At 33.0% G+C, this 22,095-nt stretch overlaps 1 protein-coding gene and 1 pseudogene across 1 annotated transcript in view; both read left to right on the top strand.

Moving 5' to 3' along the window:
• The first annotated feature begins 4,204 nt into the window (after nucleotides 1-4,204).
• On the top strand, nucleotides 4,205-5,987 carry LOC128548391 (uncharacterized; annotated as a pseudogene).
• Nucleotides 5,988-8,048: 2,061 nt separating this feature from the next.
• LOC128550893 (calcyphosin-like protein) overlaps nucleotides 8,049-22,095 on the top strand; it is a 30,621-nt gene continuing 16,574 nt past the window's right edge. Inside the window, exon 1 of the mRNA XM_053530900.1 lies at nucleotides 8,049-8,662. Within this exon, the coding sequence (XP_053386875.1) occupies nucleotides 8,302-8,662 (361 nt within the window). The 5' untranslated portion in view covers nucleotides 8,049-8,301. The remainder of the gene's footprint in view (nucleotides 8,663-22,095) is intronic.

The following is a 22,095-nucleotide window of genomic DNA, read 5'->3' as shown; positions in this document are numbered from 1 at the left end:
ATGGCTTGTTAAGTTAAGTTAATTTTAAGTCACACAAAACGAAGTGATGTTTTTTTTATTGCTTTTTTGTTGTTGTTTTTTTTTTCATTATCTAATACAAGATAACCCTCTCTTACCTTTGAAAATACTCCCTTCATTTCGTTGTTTAGCATAAACATCTACGAATAACTCTCAATCAAGCTGGTAAATGGCATGTACATCTGCGTCTAAAGTCCTTGAATCAATGTGTCAATTAAAATACAAACTTAAACGTAATACATTTGTCAGATTCATTTATCTTATTTAAAACCCCTATTAATAGAATATGCGTCTTTTGTTTGGGACACAATACGTAAAAGATTCGCCGGGTAAAATTCAATATGAAGCAGCTAGACTAGTTACAGGTCTCATGCCTTCCGTATCAACTGAAAGGTTATTAAAAGAAATCGTCTCGGTGTCACTTTCTAATCGCAAAAAATACAAAAAAATGACATTAATTTACAATTAAACACGGTTAATTGCCTGAAATGTTATATGATCTATTCTCCAGTTCAGTTGGAAGAGACTACCCCGTATAATTTAAGAAACGATACAAATTTCGTCACTCTGTCTAGATGCACAGAAATATACTCCAGATCTATTATTCCATCATCTATTGCGCTATGGAACGAACTTGAGAATAATATTCACGAACTCTGTCGTCATTTAAATAGAATCTAATAAAAAAAGTGTTTAAACTACATGAAGTACCAAATTTATTCTTACACGGCAATAGAGGTTTAACAATTCATGATGCCAAAATTAGAAATATGTGTAGCAATTTAAATAATGACCTTTTCCCATTCAATTAAGAGAAGATCCCAACTGCCAGTACGGCAACAGAATAGAAGATGCAGAGCACTTCTTTTTCAAATGCAACAGATTCAATGATGAAATGCTTCAGCTGTTTCGTAACTCTCGCAATTTCCGTCCACTAATTCTGAAAACTTGTGACTTCTTTGTGGTGAAGCTAACTTAACTGACACAGAAAATCAAACCATATCTAATGAAGAACAAACATACATATAGAAAACAGGTCGACTTAAAACCACGTAATATTCACTTGTTTCCTATGTCCCCTGTTAGTCCTCCTACTCAAGAGAAAACGCATTTGAAGTCGAGTGGTTGAGGTCGGACAGTCGTACTATGGTTTAGAACAGAGCAGTACAGAACAATATTTTCTCCCTTTCATCCATCGCTCTTAACAACTGTTGCTTTTTTAGGTTTTTGTTGTGTTTTTTTCTCTCCTTTTTGTTCTTTGATCTATCTTCTTTCTCTTGAATGTAGATTCCTTCATCGGTTTAATCTACATGATATTGACGAAGTTGGGAGGACTGCTTATAATGTTGGCATAACTTAAAGTCCAACCCATTTGCTGTTTTTCGTGTCAATATATGATTTATTATTTTGAATGTTATGTATAATTGTTGAAATGAGAATATGCATTTAAATATGATTAAACTAAATTAACATAAACATGATGAACAGAAATGTGTCACGCCGGGCAAACGTAAAATATAGTTTAAAATAGTAAAGGTTTTTATTTTTAATTATTTTAAAAAGAAAACAAATTATATTGATGTCATGAAAAGTCCTTGTTGTTAGTATATCAAATGCATATTACTTCGTCCACGTGATATAATTTCTTCGCCCCTGAACTCCAAAAAAAAAAAAGATTTTATTCAACAAGGAATCACTGTTCGTGATATATTAGTTCATAATTAATCAATGAAATAAGCTAGATTTCGAAATACATGTACACTCCCCTATTTTTACCATTTCTGAAACACAATGTCATATACAACATCCATCAATATATGTTTAATGAAACCTTACATTATATAAAAGGGCTTGACCTGTTGAAGCACAATATGTAAAAGTATTAGTAGAATGAAATGTGAAATCTCATTAATGATTTCTTGTAATAAATAGCCATGAATAATGTAGTATACGATTTTCCTGACATTTGTCAGAAAGTACGAAATCTTGTACTATTGAATTAAGTTTTTTCCTTCCATTGCAAGCAAAATACGATAATAAGTTACCATTACGAGATTATGTATACCTCTTCTACTTTTTACTAAGTCAAAACTCTGATTTGCTTAATAACTAACTACCACAAGTATTTACACGAAACTTGCAAGGGAGAACTGGATAAGCGACGGAACGCACGAAAATAACTCTGTCGTGTCATGACAAATATGACTTTAATTTGATTAATAATATAAGAATACTCAAAACTTTCTTTACCCAAAATAATATTTAGTTGTTAACCCATATTGTTACGTTGTTGTCTGTTGTAATTGAATAAAACATGTTATCCATAACTCTTTGCTAAGAAATATTAGCATAAGTACGTACTATTTATTTTCTTGAAAATTGAGACCGACGCGAAATATCAAGAATCAGTCTAACGAATTTATATTTGTTAGAATGTACTTGCAAAATCTAAAGATGACATTGTTTTTCAAGAATTCCGAATAGATGTTATTATTCCCAAATGTTATTTATTATACTGAAAAGAAGACTACATAACGAAACCAGTATTCAGGATATTACACATATTACTTTGCTGAAAAGAAGCAAAACCATTTAACCTATTTTATAACCGATTTCAAACATTACGGCTATTTTAGAGTTGTATCAACATGATGTAATACTTTGACCGCTGCGATGCGTAAATTTTATATATAGGGAAATGTATACGTGAAACATGAAAATGCTTGAACATCGCATTTAGAATATGTTATAACAATGTGTCAGACTATGCAGAAATATATTTGTCGGACACTGTTTACAATCAACTTTCAACCGAGTATAAGAAGTACACATTTAATCAAATATGAATCATTATATGCTTTTTAGGACAACTTCAAAGAACTGACAACTGATATGTTTAAACATTCCATTCGGTTTTTATATATTCATATGTTAAAACATCTACATTTTTCGTATCGTGTTTCATTATTCTCAGTAACAGTTTAACAGATTTCCGACCTCGTTCTACAAAGTATTTACTTTAACACGGCCACTAAGATAGCATGAACACAATCAAATATCCGCAACAAAATACAAAATAACAATAAAGAAACCAAAAAAAATACCATGTAGCACATTTATTAATGCATAATTAACAGAAGTTATCATACTAACAAGCATTGTTCCATCATAGTTGGTTGAACATGCAACTCCCGTGAGATTTTCAAAGTGACATTATTGTCCTGTATGCTCTCATACACTGTGTTATGTATGGAATATTGGGATAGTTTGGATAGCTAGAAATTCAGGTAGTATTCTTTTTTGTCATTTGTTTTTAATTTATTCCATCAAAACCATATTGGCAATAATATTCTAGTGATTTATGTGATAAATGTGGTGAGCATAACATAAAACGCCACAAGGGACCGCGTCACTTACGGTTTTATGCATTTTAAATGTTCTCATAATATAATTTAAAATGTAAAATACCAATCTATATCATGCAAACTATAAATAAATAAAACTCTTTTTCGCCTGGAAATGAAATGGAAAGACAGATGTGCAAATTGATTATTCAGTATATTTGCGGAGCAATGCACTTATTAAAATTGCAGATGTTTACTTTTTGTCATCAGCTAATTTCATTAAATGCCGAAGTATCCCATCATGCTGACAATGTCTCATTCACACATAATTCCGCATTTTCAATCGTTACATTTTTATACAAACGTATTTATCTAGATTTGTTGAAATGTTACTTTTTCATTTTAAAAAATTCCCAAAAAGAACGATTTACCGAAATTCCTAACGATTTAATGTAATTGAAAATCTCTGAGCCCGTTTCAATATTTTATAGCAGATAAAACTGCGTTTTAATTTATACTTAAATTGTCCAATACAGTTTTGTTCAAATAGTTTTGACTGCTTCAACATTATGTTTTATTATACCTCATATAATTGTCCAGTGCAAATTTCCCATTGGTATAACTTTGAAAATATTTCATATTTACCAGTAATTTCATATCTCATGCGCAGAAAACTATTTTAATTTTCTGCGCATGTGATTTTTTTTTTCATATCATCCGTTGGTTGATATGATATTGTCGGTATTTCTTTCACATTGAGTTACATACTTTGATGATCAATGTTGACTAGACGCTTATTGATATTAGCTGTAAAGCGTTTGTCTAACAACAGACGAGATTAATGTGTCAAAATAGAGAAACTTTGACAGAAAGAAAAGAAAGACATGTCTTGTAGCAAATCTGCCGCAATAAATGAAGAAGACCTGCAGTCTTTACTTGACCAAAAGGACTCAAATAATACAAAGCGCCTCGTGAAGCGTAGTGTTGCTTTATTCCGTGAATATTTGGGAGAGAGAAGCAATTTCGAGGACTTTTCAAAAGAGGAATTAAACACGGAACTCCGGAATTTTGTTTGCTTCAGTTCGAAATCGATCAGGGGAAAATGTGAAAACTTCGACTCTGAACTCATACAAATACGGAATATCTAAACACCTGAAGGAAAAGTGTTCAATTGATATAAGTAAAGACAAAGAATTCAGCAGTTGCCAGCAAATATTTAAAGCTAAAGCGAATAACTTAAAAAAGTGTGGACTTGGATCTGTGGAACACAAACCCCCTATATCTAGTGAGGACTTGAAACTCTTGTACGACAAACATTCTGTTGTGTTCAATGTGGACACACCATGTGGACTGCAATACAAAGTTTGGTTTGATCTCATGTATTTCCTTTGCCAACGAGGTAGGGAAAACCTTCGATCCATGACAAAATCAACATTTGCTGTTGCATCCGATGCTACTGGCCTTGAATACGTATACCAAAATATAGACGAGGCAGATAAAAATCATGGGTAAGTTTCAATTAATATTTAGAGCAATGTGTTTTTTTTTTTTTTTTTTTTTTTTGTTTTTTTTTATTAATTAAATTTTTAAAATTAAATTTTTAAAATTAAATTTCTTTGATATCATGACAGGCCGATCATGACGACTTTTGTTGTTGTGTTTTTTTTTCCGTATTTACCGGAGAATACTGAAATGCCCGATGATGCACGATTGGATTTTATTTTCAAAAAAGCATTTTAATAGGCACGGATTTGTGAAAATAAATCACTTTTACTATTTAATATTTATTTGTAGATCAAAAGCTACACCGGATGACACAATTGGAGAGGGTAGAATGTATGCACGGCCGGACGATCTAATGTGTCCAGTGGCCTCGTTTAAGAAATATATCAAAAAACTTCATCCTGCTCTTGATGCTCTGTGGCAAAGGCCATCTGAATCTTTTGAAACTTCCTCAATAATTTGGTACTGTAAAGCACCAGTTGGAAAAAACCATTTGTCTAACTACATGGTCCAAATATCCAAACTAGGAAATTTGTCAAAAATATACACTAACCATAGTATTAGAGCTACATCTATCACTGCTATGGATGCTGCTGGAATTGAGGCAAGGCATATAATGAGAACATCTGGACATAAATCGGAATCATCAATTCGCAGTTACTCCAACCGACTCACTGAGGGGAAAAAGTGTGAAATTTCATCCACTTTAAGTGCAGCTCTGTCATCAAACTCCTCGGAAAAGCCAAATCAATTCCCAGAAATATAAGAAGAAGAACTTCTTGAAGTGTTTAGGGATGATAATGTATTTGTGAAAGTAACAAGTGAAAATAAGGAAAATAATTTTAAAGAACAAAATAAAGTCAGTTATTCAGGTAGTCGTAGTCAGGACACAAGCAGAATGTCAGTACCAGTTGGTGTTCTCAACCAAACAGTGTCTGCAAATACAAACTATTTTGCTGCAGAAGGTGTAGATCAATTATTGAGAAACGTTCAGTATTCAATAAATCCAACAATGAACAATTCAAATGTACATTTCCATTTTTATGGAAATACAAATCAGTGACTGGTACATGTGACTTAAGACTGTGATTATTTCAGAACTAAATGTACTGTACAAACTACATTGAGATACACTGATAGACTGATTTTCTATTGTCTTTAATGTTCATTTTTTTATTGATTATTTCAATAAATCATAGAACACGTTAAATATTTTTTTCAATGATTGTTCAGACCCACTGTGAATTCGGTATAATAAAATAAATATTGCATTCCTTAGAGGGTGATATGAAAAATATTCACCCCTCGAAATATGTATATCAACCTCGGCTAACGCCTCGGTTGATATTCATATTCCTCGCGGTGAATATTTTTCATATCACCCTCTAAGGAATGCAATATTTATATAATATTGCATAGCGATATAATGTATTTTCCAGTGCAACAAAAATATCAAAACTGCTTTTAACTATTTGATGAGAGAATATATACTGAACAGAAACTCTTCTGCATTCTTTAAATTAACTATAGTCAGATTTTAGTGAGTTTATCTGTAACTGCAAAATCGATGAAATTCGATAATTACTTCTTTTGTGGGTACTGATTTTGATCAGCAAAGTATTTCAAAATATTTCAGCGACAATTGTAAGTGCAGAGGAGAAAAATGCAAATGGTGTAAAAAGGACAGTTGACTGCTTTATACTTTTAAACGGTCTGTTTGCAAGAATGCTTAGGTTATTATGGTGTTGAATCATCTTTTCCGTACTAAAGTTTTCCCTTGAAATGTTTTGTTTTACTTTTTTCTTCTGAATGGGTCGTTTTTAAACCACTAGTTTATCTTGGAAAACGTAAAATAAACAACACCTTAATATGTAATGTATTAATTGAAAAGTTCAAAGAAAATGTTATTAGCAAGATTTTTACACAGAAAACACTTTTTGTGCCATAAATTGACATTATTAAGTTTATATTAAACAGTCAAAAAGAATACACTACCATCACTTGGAGATCTTTTGAATGATATCAAATCTGGAAATTGCAAAATTAATGCGTCATTCCAGATGCATTGCGGTGTCCTTATAATTGGCGAGGGGAAAGCAGTGTGTGTTCCCTTAAAATGCTGAAAAGGGGTTGAAAGAAGTGATAAAAATGGGTCTATTTTCAGACCTTTGCATTCTTTGTAGGTTACAGTGTATTACATGTTGTGCCTAACATGTTGTCGCTAGCAAACAAGGATCTTTATTAAATCAGCTTTGAAAACAGAAATTATTTAATGAACAACAGAATAAGATCGACAAATCTTTTAGCGATTCATTGGTTGTTTGCCTATCATTTCACTTGAACATTTGACATTATATTTCCTTTCCATTTGTTAACATTTTGTTTTTTAAATAAGTTGAATTATTATGTTGTATTTAACAAAAGAATCTGCTTCTCGGCCATTCTAATCACCAGACCACAATTGCGTTAACATCTAACTACACTACGGGCTTTGTCAAAAAAGCGGCACAGTATCAATGGCTCATTGTTGTTGTTGGATTTAACGTCGCACCGACACATGATAGGACATATGGTGACTTTCCAGCTTTAATGGTGGAGGAAGACCCCAGGTAACCCTCCTTACATTTTTTCATCACGAGCGTGCACCCGTGTAGAACCACCGTCCTTCCGTAAGCCAGTTGGATGGCTTTCTCTCATGAAGAATTCAACGCCCCGAGTGGGGCTAGAAACCACATCGATGAGGGGCAAGTGATTTGAAGTCAACGACCTTAACCACTCGGCCACGGAGGCCCCTCAAAGAAGAAATAGGTGTGTATAAAAATACATATTAATAACTTTCTAAACAAATGTTAACAATGGGCGGTGGTGATTTATAAAACCTTTAATAATCTCTTTAAGTAAACTTGACCCTAAACGTACATACATACCTTTGACTAAAAGATTTACAGACAGCTATTCAGATTGTATGACACTGGAAACGAAAGGAATGTGCACATTACACCCTTGACGGATATAGATTTATAACATGGATATATATTTATGTATTGAAACCAAATAAAATTTCCAATAGTTGTAAACAAGCCCTTTCAGTTGATTAGCTGATTTCCCTATACTGACGATATACTAGTGTAACGTGACTACTTTTACTTGGTTTAAATTGCATTCTCCTCCATAGTCGGAGAATGCACGTGAGACGTATCGTCTGGAAATGCTCCGTCTGTTTGATAAAGTGCAAATACAATACTATTCGTCTAAACTTTTCTTGCGGAATAAATAATACATTCTGCGTTATGCATATATGTGACGCAAAATGAAAGAACTACCAAATATAATTTTACATTTATAGACTTGTTACTTTGTTGTAATATGGAACTACTTTGTATATTGTACCTCCAATTAAAACAGTGATTATTTTTGTATTCAAAGTTTTGAGAAAATGGATGAAACGGCTGACAGTCTTATAGAAGTCTTACGAGAACAGTGTCTTCTGATAGGCTGCAATGGAATTAAAGGACTGAGTGTGATTTTCAGGGCAATGGACATTGACTACTCCAAAAGAATTGTATTTGAAGAACTAAAAATAGCACTTCAGAGACTAGGGGTATTGATATCTGAAAATTATCTTCACACCCTCTTTAATGCTTTAGATTTGAATAAGAGTGGCGGGATAGACTTTTGTGAGTTTATGCATAAACTCCGCCCACCGATGAAACAGTGCAGAATTGACGTAATAGATCAAGCTTTCGAAAAGCTTGACGCTAATAAAGACGAGGCTATAATGTTGGATGACCTTCAAGGTAAGATTGCCATTGGTAAAAATAAATTATTTTCTTTTCAGCTGATCCCTTAGCTAGTTTGATTAGTACCCATGAAATGATTTTCTTAAATATTCTGTAAGACATAGAACGACATCGTGCATAAATATTCTGAGTTATTCAAGAGCAAAAATTATAAAGTGATAGAGCAAGAACAGTTGGTATAACTTAAAAGAGTTTTTACCATAAACTTGTGTATGTATCATATATAAATCATTATACTGGACAGCAGTATCACTGAAATTATACTGTATTGGCATTGCTCATTCTTTTGTACAAGCTTGAATCGCTTACTTTCAACAGTTTCTTGGTGGTGTACTGTACTTATTGTTTCGGTTTAGAGTGAAAAAAACGACACAATTTAGGCCACATGGCGATTTTTCAAGCTTTCGGAACTGGAGGACTTCAATGCATTGTCTCAGGCATGGGTTATCAAGCTTCATTGGTGACGGACAAGTGATTCGAAGTCAGCGCTCTTAACCTCTTAGCCACGGAGGTCCCCATTGGTGCACAGTAAAGCTCTTAAGAATTGTACATAGATACTATTAGAGAGGTCGACGAAAATATTAAAGACTGCAGCCGATACTTTTATTAACTAATAAATTTAAATTGGTGAAGACATTAACCGAATGTTCTATTAATCCCACCTTCTGATTGGCGGTTTCACATTCGTGATACGAAACAGGTATATAAAACGGTACGTAAATATGTTTTTGTAATTGTTATACAAAACTTAGAGGGCGTTGTTTTGGTGAACGATATGTTATTCTATTTCGTGGCCGACCAAGTAAAGTAAAATTTATAATACCCCGTGATGGTGCCCTAAATTTCGCATAAAATGTTGGATAGAAAATTTTATTTAACTCATGATGATGAAAAGCATGGGTGTTTTTAATTTGTTCTTCTTAATATCTTCAGTCACAGAATGTACTTTAACAATAACAGTATTTGTTACTTTTAATATAATGTCCGAGGTGGTCAACCAGTTGCTTGCAAGGATATATTTAACTACGGGAAAAAGTCTCATGAATTACTTATTATAAAGAGGTTTTCAGGACCTGCATGTGGAACGTTTCAAGTAAAAAGTATTCAGCAAGATATTTTCGGGGTTTTCACATAATTGTGTTTTCTTAAAACAGTAAATTTGTCGAAAATGAATTGCTTAACATGCACACAAGTTAACCTCGAAATCATAAAATTCCATTTACTATAACTGATATAGTAGCTACAAAACAGCCTCTATTGTTATTCTGCATATATTTCATATAAGACTACAGAACCGATTTAGATCGCATACATATAATTAAGGGCTAAAGTTAGATTTACAGAATGATACACATTGATCTGTTAGGGAAAATATTAGAATGATGAGAATGTTCGGACACAAATTTACTACAGTCCAACACGTAGCGTACGTTTGATACAATGCCAAATTTAGGAATTCCCATCAAGTCAGCTTAGTTGTTATTACTACTCCTTCGACCATACCGGTACTGATGATAAACCCGGACAGATGATAAAGTCGACCACCTTGGAAAAAATTCGATTGCAATCGCTTATTTATAAAATTGAACACACCATCTAATAGTTTCCACTTACAACACCAACTGATGTAAACAAAAACAAAATTGGTAAATATTCTGTATAAATACATGACTTACATTTATTTGTATAAAAAATATTTATTCAATATTACTGGGGAAGAGGGTGTTTTTTGCGCATGCTCACTGTCGAAACATGAAGGCCTGATATTGGGTCACTTTTCATTACTTGATCGGGAATGAATGTTGCAGCTTTTTGGGGAAAGTTTCAATATAATAATACGAAGAAAATTTTGTAAATGACAAAGTGGTCGAATTTATCATCAGCCAACGTTCATACAGTCCCCATTTTACAAACCCCTTTCAGGGCCTCATTTCGTGTAGGTTTGCTTACTAAATATAAATTAATAATTATGTAAAGTTTTAAGCAAATGTTATGCTTTATTTTGATACCGACCATTAATTACAATTTGCAGAAATAAAAAAGTTACAGTTAAAAAACTTCATTTTCTGTTCGGGTTTATCATCAGTATCAGTATATAAACTTCATATATAAGTTCCAAAAAAAAAGAAATCAAAAACGTATCCTTTCCAAAGCAGGACATGTATTTATTTTTAACCATTCAGTTAGGTATATTTGGTATACAAAATTAGTCAGAATATTACTGCTAAATACATGTATGTACACAAGGCAAATTCTGTGTTTAAATGTTTCCGATTTGTACATGTAATGTTATTACGTACCTTCGGGTGAAATCGACAAAGAAGAATATCTCCGAAAACATTACTTCGAAATGCAATTGTCTTACCTTGAAGTGGATTAATATATAAGGAAGATCCGTTGGACGCATGAGATGCAACCTGCAAATCAAAATGGCAGATTCGATTTGAATTAGTCTGTGATATATGCAACACCCTCTGGTCCCTTGACACCAGCTTAAGCTTAAGGGCAATTTTATCATACGGATACAACTAAATGGACTTTAACGTGCAACGCTGAGTCCACATACTGGTATATAATGCGGCTGCTATACGGCACATAACGGCGCCACAATTTTACACAGTGGTCGATTTTCATATATCTGCCAGTGACTGTCCTTGTGTACGGTGATAAGGTACCACGTACTCTGATACAATGTTTACGCAGTAAAGCTAATGCAACTATTTTTCTAAATTGAATTACATTGTATTTATTTTAACGCAAGGACTATTAACTGCATGTTTGTGACTATGATCTGAAGTAAACTCACTAATTGTCAGCTGCATGTGCTATTCTGGATTCAAGTACATTGCGCGTAAGTAATGAATAAAGGTGAGATCGCATATTTCTCAAAGTTATATTTTCAGATATAGCTGTGATGTTATAAAATAAAGTTTAGCCATGTTCTACAAATTGCCTTTAGAGAATAAACTCGGGGAAATATATTTACAAAATGTCGAAAAAACGTTGTAGACGTAGATATATGCAAACTTAACTTAATTAAGTGATCACAGATAAGAGAAAATGAGAAACAAATTCAAAGTTAAAATCACCTAAGGCAACAATATTTGTATTGATCCGTCCTCACGTAATGATGCACAACCATACACGCGGGAGATGACAAAAAGTTAACACTAATCAGTCAGAAACATTGATAAATTAATTGATTGATGTCAATGATTTTAATATCTTTTCGAATCATGCACCGATCTCGTTCTCTCTGTGTATTAATACTGATTTGCCATATACATCTTCCGAAAAGCACATATTCTATAAGTGGAATAGTGAATATAAAAATGCTTTTATAGATGATGTCAAAGACGGTATAAGTGACTTAGAAAACAGCTTGCTGGATGATATTTCTCAGGCAGAAATACCCGATGTACTAGTAAATAAATTTACAGAGTTTTTACATAGTAAAGGAAAGAAGTATTTTGAGAAATGCTCGAAAGGAAAGGATGTGTATTTTGCCTATACAGATAAAAATAGGCAAAAATGGTATAACGAAGTATGCAAAGTGAAGCATGAATTGTATAAAAAAGCAGTGTATGAATATAATATTACGCCAAATGATGAAACAAGAATGAACGTGTATATGAAGAAAAAAGACTATAAATATTACTGCCGTCAATGTAAAAACAATTTTAATAAATCATTTGCCCAATCCCTAAATACAATGAAACATAAATCGCCGCGTGAATTCTGGAAGACATTTAAACAGAAATCTTTTGCAAACCGAGGCGAGCAAATAACAGTTGACTCTTTTTACGAGCATTTTAAAGGTCTCTCCTCCGACCACGACCAACGTGAAACAAATGTTGAGTGTGATGACTTTGTTAAAACATTTTTAGCTTCGGAAAGCAACAGTGCATCATTTGAAGAACTTGATAGGCCTATATCTATTGAAGAGATTGTGCGGGCATCTAAATGTCTGGGTAGTAATAAAGCTTGTTCGGCTGATAATATTTTATATGAATATTTTAAAGCAAATATAAATGATATTGTAAATCCTTTGCAACTGCTATTTAATTACATTCTTGATAGTAGAACCTTTCCGAGATGTTGGTCGTCGGGGTTCATTATTCCATTACATAAAAAGGGTGATTCCTCAGATCCAAATAACTATAGGGGCATTACAATAACAAGTTGTTTTGCGAAGTTTTTCACTGTAATTATAAATGAAAGACTTAAGAAATGGTCTATGGAAAATGATAAGATTACGGATGCCCAGTTTGGGTTTAAAACAGATTATAGTACTGTAGATGCTATTTTTATATTAAATTCTTTGATTGAAAAATTTATAAACGATAAGAAGAAACTTTTTTGCTGTTTAATCGACTTTAAAAAGGCATACGACCTAATTGACAGAAGCTGTCTGTGGTATAAATTAATAAAGTGTGGAATTGATGGTAAATTGTTTTCAGTGATTTATTCAATGTATGAAGAGGTTAAATTGTTTGTGAAACATGTAAATACGTTGTCAGAATTTTTCAGTAGTGAAATTGGTCTGTTTCAAGGAGATTACTTCTCCACTTATGTTCAGTCTGTGTTTTGAATGATTTAGAAAATGCATTGCAAGAAAATTTATATGATGGTATAACATTAGATCAAATTTCGATTTACTTATTATTGTTTGCAGATGACGCAGTTATTTGTTCCGATTCTGCGCAAGGTTTACAAAAACTCCTTAGATAGCTTAGAAACATATTGTACAAAATGGAACCTAACTGTAAATGTAGACAAGACTAAAATTGTTGTATTTAGAAAAGGTGGAGTTTTGAATAAAAGTTATAATTGGACCTATGCGGGATCTGATATAGAGGTTGTCAAAACTTTCAACTATTTAGGTATTGTTATGTCTAGTGGTGGATCATTCATGCCTGCGACAAACACATTGAAAGGTAAAGCACTGCGGGCAATGAGCTCATTGTTAAATGTAACCAAAGGGAAGCAAGTCCCAATTGATATCATGTTCAATTTATTGATGCATATGTTCTATCAATTCTTAATTATGGTTGTGAGATATGGGGTAGTATACAGGCGGACAATTTAGAAATCGTACAAAGAAAGTATTGTAAATGGTTACTTAATGTGAAAATGTCGACAAATACCTTATCATTGTACTCTGAAGTGGGCAGATTTCCACTATATATTTCAAGACAAGTAAGAATTATTAAATATTTCATAAAGTTATACCAAAATAAAAGCAGTAATTGTATACTAGATTACATTGTTAAAAGCCAGAGATTGGAGATAGATTCTAAACCAAATGCTGTAAATTGGTTGTCCAAAGTAAAATCACTTTTGCAAAGTGCGGGATTTAACGAGGTATGGATGTATCCAGAATCTATAAACTTAAATGTATTTATACCAGTGCTACATAATCGTTTAAGAGATATATATATCACACACTGGAACTCCAGTGTAAGTCTTTGCTCTTCGTTACATTTGTATAAACATATTAAGACAGAATTTAGCAGGTCTGGATACCTAAAAATTGTAGATAGTATGAAATTAAGAAACACATTGGCTAAACTCAGATTATCGTCACATAATTTATCTATAGAAACAGGAAGACACAATAATATTGATAGAAGTGAACGAAAATGTTGTATCTGTAACAAAAATGACATCGAAGATGAATACCACTTTATATTGATTTGCTCTTTGTATGATACAATAAGAAAACAGTATATATCTAATTATTTTGTAAGACACCCTAGCGTGTATAAATTCATAGAATTGCTTAATTCAGAAAGGAAGTCAGTGTTAATCAAATTAGCTGTGTATTGTAATAAAGCCTTCAAAATGAGATCGAATGCATTGAATGCCGGGTAATATTTCTTACCATCCTAGTTTTCATGTATTAGCTATCATGTATATAGTTATATAGATTTTGTTACATGTGATGTATTGCACTCTCACAAATTTACTAGTATATGTTTATTATACTAGGTATTACCATTTTTTCGTATTCATGCATGTATATATTGTTGTATATGAAGATGAGCTGTATATGCTTAATTCAAATAAAATGTATGTTCTGTTCTGTTCTGTTCTGATAAACGCATGTTTATTCCACTGAGGACCTAATAAAAGACCAATTTATGATTAATGCTAAAAGAAATATTTCCATATTAAGTATGACATCATAATCCTTTAGGTCTGGGTGTAAGTATATGAAATGTGCGGATATATGTCTCTATTTAGCAAAGCTCAATCAATTTATCACATTCTTGTCTTTCAAATTCGGTCTAGACTTGGATTTAAAACATTTAGAATTCTGTTGTAATTTCTTTAGTGAAGAAGTGTCTAGGAGAAATTTTGAGAAAGTATTTAGATTAAATGCAGATCAGCACAAATCAGTATGGACCTTTAAAATATAACATACGAGTTTCTTGCAAAATAAGACATAAATTCATGAAAAGGTGGATTTAGATAGTAATTTCCTTTCATCGGAAAAAGTTTCATTTGTTGTACCGGGAGTTCAGTGCAAGGAGACAGTTTTGCTAGAACGGTTTTTTGAATAGTGACTTTGCATTCATTATATACTTTTGTTTTCACCAAATTGGTGAAAAAGATTGATCTTCAGTCACATCAGATTACTTGTAAATACATTTTCAATATAATGTTTGAGTACTCTTGTTGAAGTATTGTTCTTAAAAATCAGAATTTATTCTATCTTTTGGCCTTTACAACCATAAGCGGGTTTATGAAAGCACTACACAAGTGCCAATCACTGAGAAGTCACATTAGATTATCAAATAGTTATAAAATATAAGAATCATCCAGTTTTCTAATATATCATTCAGACGATGAATCCAACGAAAAGGACAAAAATGTTAGTTTGTATGACAATTATTGTCGTATTGTGTGCCTCCAGTATAAGACAAGGAACATTCTGTATGTAATTACAGAAACTCTTCCTTTGACCTTGCCATATAAGCAATATTTGACTTTGAGCTGGCATGACTAATGTTTCATGATAAACATGCCATATATATTAAATATTTGTAATAAGATAATTATGTCTAATAATTTACAAATATCAATGTGTTGAATCGGCATGAAATATAACAAATGCAGTCTATATGTCCTTTAATGTCACTGAACAGCTTTGAACTTAAATAGAAATAGCTCAAACTTTTGCTGTGAATATAGTTTGATTGTCATTGAAATAAATTTAAGGGTTGAAAAGCCAAAACATACTTTATCTTTAAACTTGAACTGCCGTGACAGAATTTTAACATACATTAACAAGTCTTCTTCCTTGGGGTAAAAAAATTTAGAGCTTTTTTCAAGACAAATGGATGAACAAATGGACAAAGGACTTAGAGATAGACCCTAAATTTTCAAAAATAGAAATACATTAAATAAAGTCTACAAATTGATTTCTTAGTCCTTGAAATAGTCAAAATTGCTTTTACAAATTTGAAATTTATGATAGTTTTGTTACTATCAATAACAGAAGTTTTAATATTTAATTTAAAGTTGTGATCCGCAAAGAAGAATAACTCTTGCCAATAGCCAGTACTTATAAGCAGAAATATCTATTTGTTTACTTCCCTTGCACTTACACAATCGAGTAGAAAATGAAAAGGCCTTTTAAGACACAATATCATAACTTTTTGCACTACAAAAGCTGTTAGGATTTATTCATATATGTTTGATTTGCCCTTTAAAACCTGCTTTATATGATTTTATTAGCTATTTATGGTAAAAAAAATAACTTTTAACAAGCTGATAATAAAATGAAATACCAGTAAGTATGTTATAGTGCGGAGAATACAGTTTTGTTTGTATCAAAATGTCACAACAGAAGCACTTTTATAATGTAGAACAGGTAGGATTAGTAAATGTGTAATTCTATTGATCTTTATTTCTATACCTACTGAAAGGTAAGTGAACAACCAGAACATGACAAAAACAAAATGTCATACCAGAATAAGGCAGTGTTTGGTTCTTCTATGTAATATGCAGGTCATATCCATTTTGTCAAGTAAATATGTTCCTTCGCATTTGTTTATTTTATTGTTGGAAACCTTTCTATTTAGATGTATTGCTCTGTATTCACTTTACTGAATAAAATAATTTGTTACGTTAAAAAAGTCATTCCTAGTCAAGGCAAACAATGCTTGATTACCTGAAAAGAATAACTTTGCAAATCAGAATGAAACAAAGCAATTGTGTCAAATAGTTTAATTATCTGAAAGGCAAGTGAATCAATTATACAATAAATTGAAATCTTTGTAAAAGTAACACTTTTCCCATGGTAGAACAGAAAATTAATTATTTTACAATCACCTTCTGCGTAATTATGTATACACGTGAGGGACAATAAAACACCTAAGACTAATGAAATCTTAGCAGTTTATGAGAAATCTTGATTCCTTAAGGGTTTAAAAGGAACAGTGTTAGGTAAATGCATAAAACATTTTGTAGATATTTACCTGCAATATTCTATATGTTTATATTTTTGGCGTTAAAGTGCGTTTGTGTTTTAGAAGTCTTAAACATCTGGAGAGGCGCTACATTTTAACACGTGTCCCTTGAGCAACTTGTGTCTGTCCCAAGGACACAAAAAATTATTCAATATGGTGTGTTCGAAAAGTAATGCATCTAAGTTCGCACTTTGCAAGCTATGTTCATTTTGTTAAAAAATCCTGTTTGTTTTTTTGCTAAATGATTTCTCGTCTCCTCGTTGCAACTATGCAATACTTCAGTCGAAAAGTGGCATGTTGATCCCTTTTGTGGGTATATTAAACGGAAATCATCCATTCGTAAAAGGACAAAAATGCCTTATTAAAAAGTTTGGTTTGCATGGAGTTTGCAATATCTAATCTCAATTCTCAAGTACATCTTTCTTCTTTTGAAATTGTTGATTTGTGTGATGTTTAGACAATTTTTCCTTCATTTTTATGGCTGCTTCCCATCCAATGTTTTTCATAAGGGAGTCATATCTTTATCTGCCTACCTATATTTCGAGGTGCCTATGTGTAAATTCAATGTCGCAAACTTTGAGTGGACTATTTCTTCACGAATATAAGACAAACTTGATAGCATTTACAGAGACACAGATACATAATTCCAATTTGAATTGTTAGATTATGTACCTTAACTGCATTTTCATAGCCATTCAAACAAACTGCCTGCTGCACCAAATCAGCCGGCAAATCTAACTGCCAGCGGACATGTCATTACCATCAAAGTTATGTAGCAACGTTTTTTTTTTTTTTTTTTTTTTTTTTTTTATATTTTTGGTTTTTTTTTTTTTATTTTTTTTTTCTTGATTTCGATGCGACTTATATTATATAAAACGTCAATCTGTACCATTCTATTCCAAACTATCAAACTTAAAATGTTAACAATTGCGAATATTGATTGTATTTATTTTCGAATATGCCTTGATTGGTGCCGTCGCTGAGAATTGAATTAGACTTCTACCGTGAGAAATGGATAACTTCCATTCGTTTACATACACAAAAAGTAAACTTATTAACCAGGTACAAACTACAGTAATTAAATATCATAGTAGAACATTTTTTTGTTTCATTATGTACTTTATGTACTGGTTAACAAGTTTTTTGTGTAAACGAATGGAAGTTATCCATTTCTCACGGTAGAAGTCTGAGGCAAGAAGATCAGTGTTACCGTTTTATAAAAAAGATCATATTTCTAAAATGTATCTAATATTAAGTAATTGCAGATGTATTTATATTTAATTTAGTAATACATACATGTATCTCTATATAATTATTCTGAGATACTGTAGAGATTAAATGAAATATGCAAACCGTATGAAATAGATGAAACGGATTAACAAAAGGAATGATATCTATCTTAAACAGGCAGTTTGATAGCTTCGATTGTTTGTGCAATTATTACAGCTGGGGAAAATGATGAATAGCTGAAATCAAAAACGAACTCCAGGTGTTATTGGAAAACGATTTCGGAAAAGAATAAAACGAGTCATGGGGGTGTATAATACGTGCTTGGTCGATTCTTTTTATTTTTATTACAAACATATGTGTATAGTTTTGGGTGTCGCTGTGTACAGAATTTTTTCTCGCAAAATGCAACCTACAAAAAAATATTATTTAAAGCAGCTTCTACTACAGCAACTCAAATGGCTGACAAAGTTCTTATTCGAGAAAATAAATACGGCAAGTCCCCATGATTGCTGTTTATAACAAGGCATCAGACTATATATCAGAATTCATCATACGTACCTGCACATTAATTTATCCAATAAAATCAATAATTGATTAATAATGCTAAAATGATTTGATCTGGGCGTATAAATTTCCCGTAAGGTTCCTCAAAGAGCTTTCATGTTGTTCTAGACAATACTCGAACGCTTAATGATAAAATTGTCATTAATCAATTGATTTTATATCGTCCTAATTATTTGGACAGCCGTACTGATTTTTGGCCCTCTGCCTTAGGCCCATACGACATCATGTAAAGCTACAATCACACATAAGGATATGTCTGTGCGTTGAGGTACGGTGAGGATGAGATTGGTCTTTGGGTGTTGGGGGGGGGGGGGGGGCGGACACGGATAAGTACGGAGCAGTATGTCTTAGTATGGGAAAAATGGTGAGAAACGGGGAACAAAAGAATACAGGACGCGAATAAGTACGGATAGGTACGGCGTACTACATTGAACTACGTTTTACTGCGCCTGGCATCTTGCTTAGCGCGTGAACGGGTCTGCGGTGAACTACGTTGAATTACGCTTAAGTACGGGCAGCCTCGGATAACTACGTTCATCTACGGATCAATACGCATGACCACGTTCGCATTAAGGTTTAGTCACGGGTCGGTACGTTTCATATAAATAGGCCACGTGTAGCCAGCGTTTATATTGCAAGTTTTAAAACCATCATGTCAAACTACGGTAAGGTACGTTTCAGTACGGATAATTATGTTTTAGTACGTACGTTTAACTACGGATGAATAAGTTTCAGCCAAGTTGGACTAAACTTTAAAGTCACGCTCAAATGGCTACGGATCGCTCAAATTTTTTGTGCATGTTCAAAAGTTTGAGAAACTTGCAAGTTTGGGATAAGTCTTGAATACGTGTTGACCAAGTGTTGGTACGGATTGATACGGATTACTACTTTGAGGTACGGCTCATGTACGGATCGATACGGATTACTACGTTTCTATCCGTGGCCAGACGTAGTTATCTGCGCCGTATGTGAGAATGAGGTATTAGAGAATGTGCAACACTCACGCCCAATGCATCAACTGTAACAGAAATTTACTGTAAAGATAATTGGATGAGCTCCATAACCTCATAGGGCCAAACACTATTTCAACACTGAGTCCTAGTAAAATGTAGAGGAATTGTCACAAAAAAAAAAGAATTGAAACTTATCAGAACATGTAGTGTGTTACTTCAATTATCAAAAGTTTCTTTTACATATCAAGTAAGAAACAAGATTGAAGGATCAGACAGTATTAAACAGGAATTGTTTTCGTGTAGAGTTTTTGTAATTATTCATAACATGCAATTGCGTGACAGAAAGCTCTGTTTCTGTCATTTCATATGCATTAAATGTCTTATATCTTTCATACCACATCACATTTCGGTTTATAGATATTGATGCCACTGTTTCTTGTATAAGTCAAAGACTGAATATTTCGTTTATAAAATAGAAAACTTATTGTATTACTTATAGCTACTAGCTAGCTCTGTTATTCTAACAATATCTTTGTATTATAAGCATTGAAAATCTTAAAATATTCATGGCCTTACTAATTCAATTTATCAAAGCATTTCTGGGGAAAATCAGCCGTTCCTCAACTACATGAAAATCAATAAATTACAAATCGTCCAATGCATATTCCTGGAACCGTATCTTTCATAATTGTAAATTTATAAATAAAGCGCGCTTATCAAATTAGAAAAAAAAGTTATAAATATTTTTGTAATAATAACAGGTCTAAAGTAATTCACTGAATACTCATATTAGTCAAAATATAAAGTACAAATAAATTACAAATTTTATGTAACTTGAAATAAGTTGCAAACTGTGGGATTCAAGACAAGATTCCAACAATCGTTTTCTTGCAATATCACGTGGTATCTATTAGTTATAGCTTCAATCCATATGACCAAATGTATCAGTTACACAGTCAGGTTTCGTCTTTCGTAAACATAAACTGCTTTAGAGTCATCTTAGGCATATATTGACTTGCTTACAGAACAGCAAAGGTACATAAAAATTAACTAAATCTAAAAGTATCTCAATAAGATGTAAATATTTTGAACTCTAGACTTACCTCTTGTGAACAGACTCAAATCAGTCAGAGTCTCCTATTGTTTCACGTTGTTACATTCTCTGCTTAGCCCGCCCGCTTAGCTCAGTAGGTAGAGGATTGGTCTACGGATCGCGGGACCGTGAACTCGATCCTCGGGCGGGGCTGTGTTCTCCGTGACTATTTGATAAACGACACTGTGTCTGAAATCATTAGTCCTCCACCATTGATTCATGTGGGGAAGTTAGCAGTTACTTGCGGAGAACAGGTTTGTACTGGTACAGAATCCAGGAACACAAGTTAGGTTAACTGCCCGCCGTTACATGACTGAAATACTGTTGAAAAACGGCGTTAACCCCAAAACAAACAAGCAAACATTCTCTGCTTCCAAAAATAGATGTTACACGTTCTGGTCTTTTGGAATAGTGAACTACATTTAATGTTTCTATGGCTTTAGCCGGTGCTTGGGGACGTGTACGGCGTTACACATTAAATCACCACTCATAAGTAAACTCAACATATCGAGTCTGCTATTACTTTCTTTTACTTCGTTAATAGAAAGAATACAAAAATACGACGACCTCCCAGATAACAGCACATACGACATATTCGATCTTCGTTAGCAGACCAGTAAACTATTACCAGAACAGACATGGAACATAAACATAGCCACATTAATACTACCAGATAAATACAGAATACACAACCCATAAAAAGCGATTCAAAATGTTCGAGGCTATAGCTTCTAAACGGTTCGAAGACAAAGGCTACAGGCCGTTCAATTGATTTAACGCTTGCCAAACTCATTCTTGTTTATACATAATTTATTTTAGGCCGATTGTGAAGGGAGTTCTACTACGTATATTATTCACTCCTGATGGAATCCATCGCCACTTGGGTATGAGACAAGAGGCCAGTTTCCCTTTTAATGCTGAGTGCCAAACAAGGGAGCTACCGGAACCATTTTCACGTCTTTGGTATGACGCGGTCGGGGATCGAACCAACGACCTCTCGCACTCAAAGCGGACGCTCTACCACTAGGCTGTCGAACTCATCCATGCATACGGGAATTCCATGTTTTAAAGAATCTTCTCACAGATAATATTAACTATCACAACAACAATCTT

This window comes from Mercenaria mercenaria, chromosome 2, assembly GCF_021730395.1.
Source record: "Mercenaria mercenaria strain notata chromosome 2, MADL_Memer_1, whole genome shotgun sequence".
Lineage (NCBI taxonomy): Eukaryota > Metazoa > Mollusca > Bivalvia > Venerida > Veneridae > Mercenaria > Mercenaria mercenaria.
The sequence above is the reverse complement of the archived record's forward strand: the minus strand, read 5'-3'. Positions and strand labels throughout refer to the sequence as shown.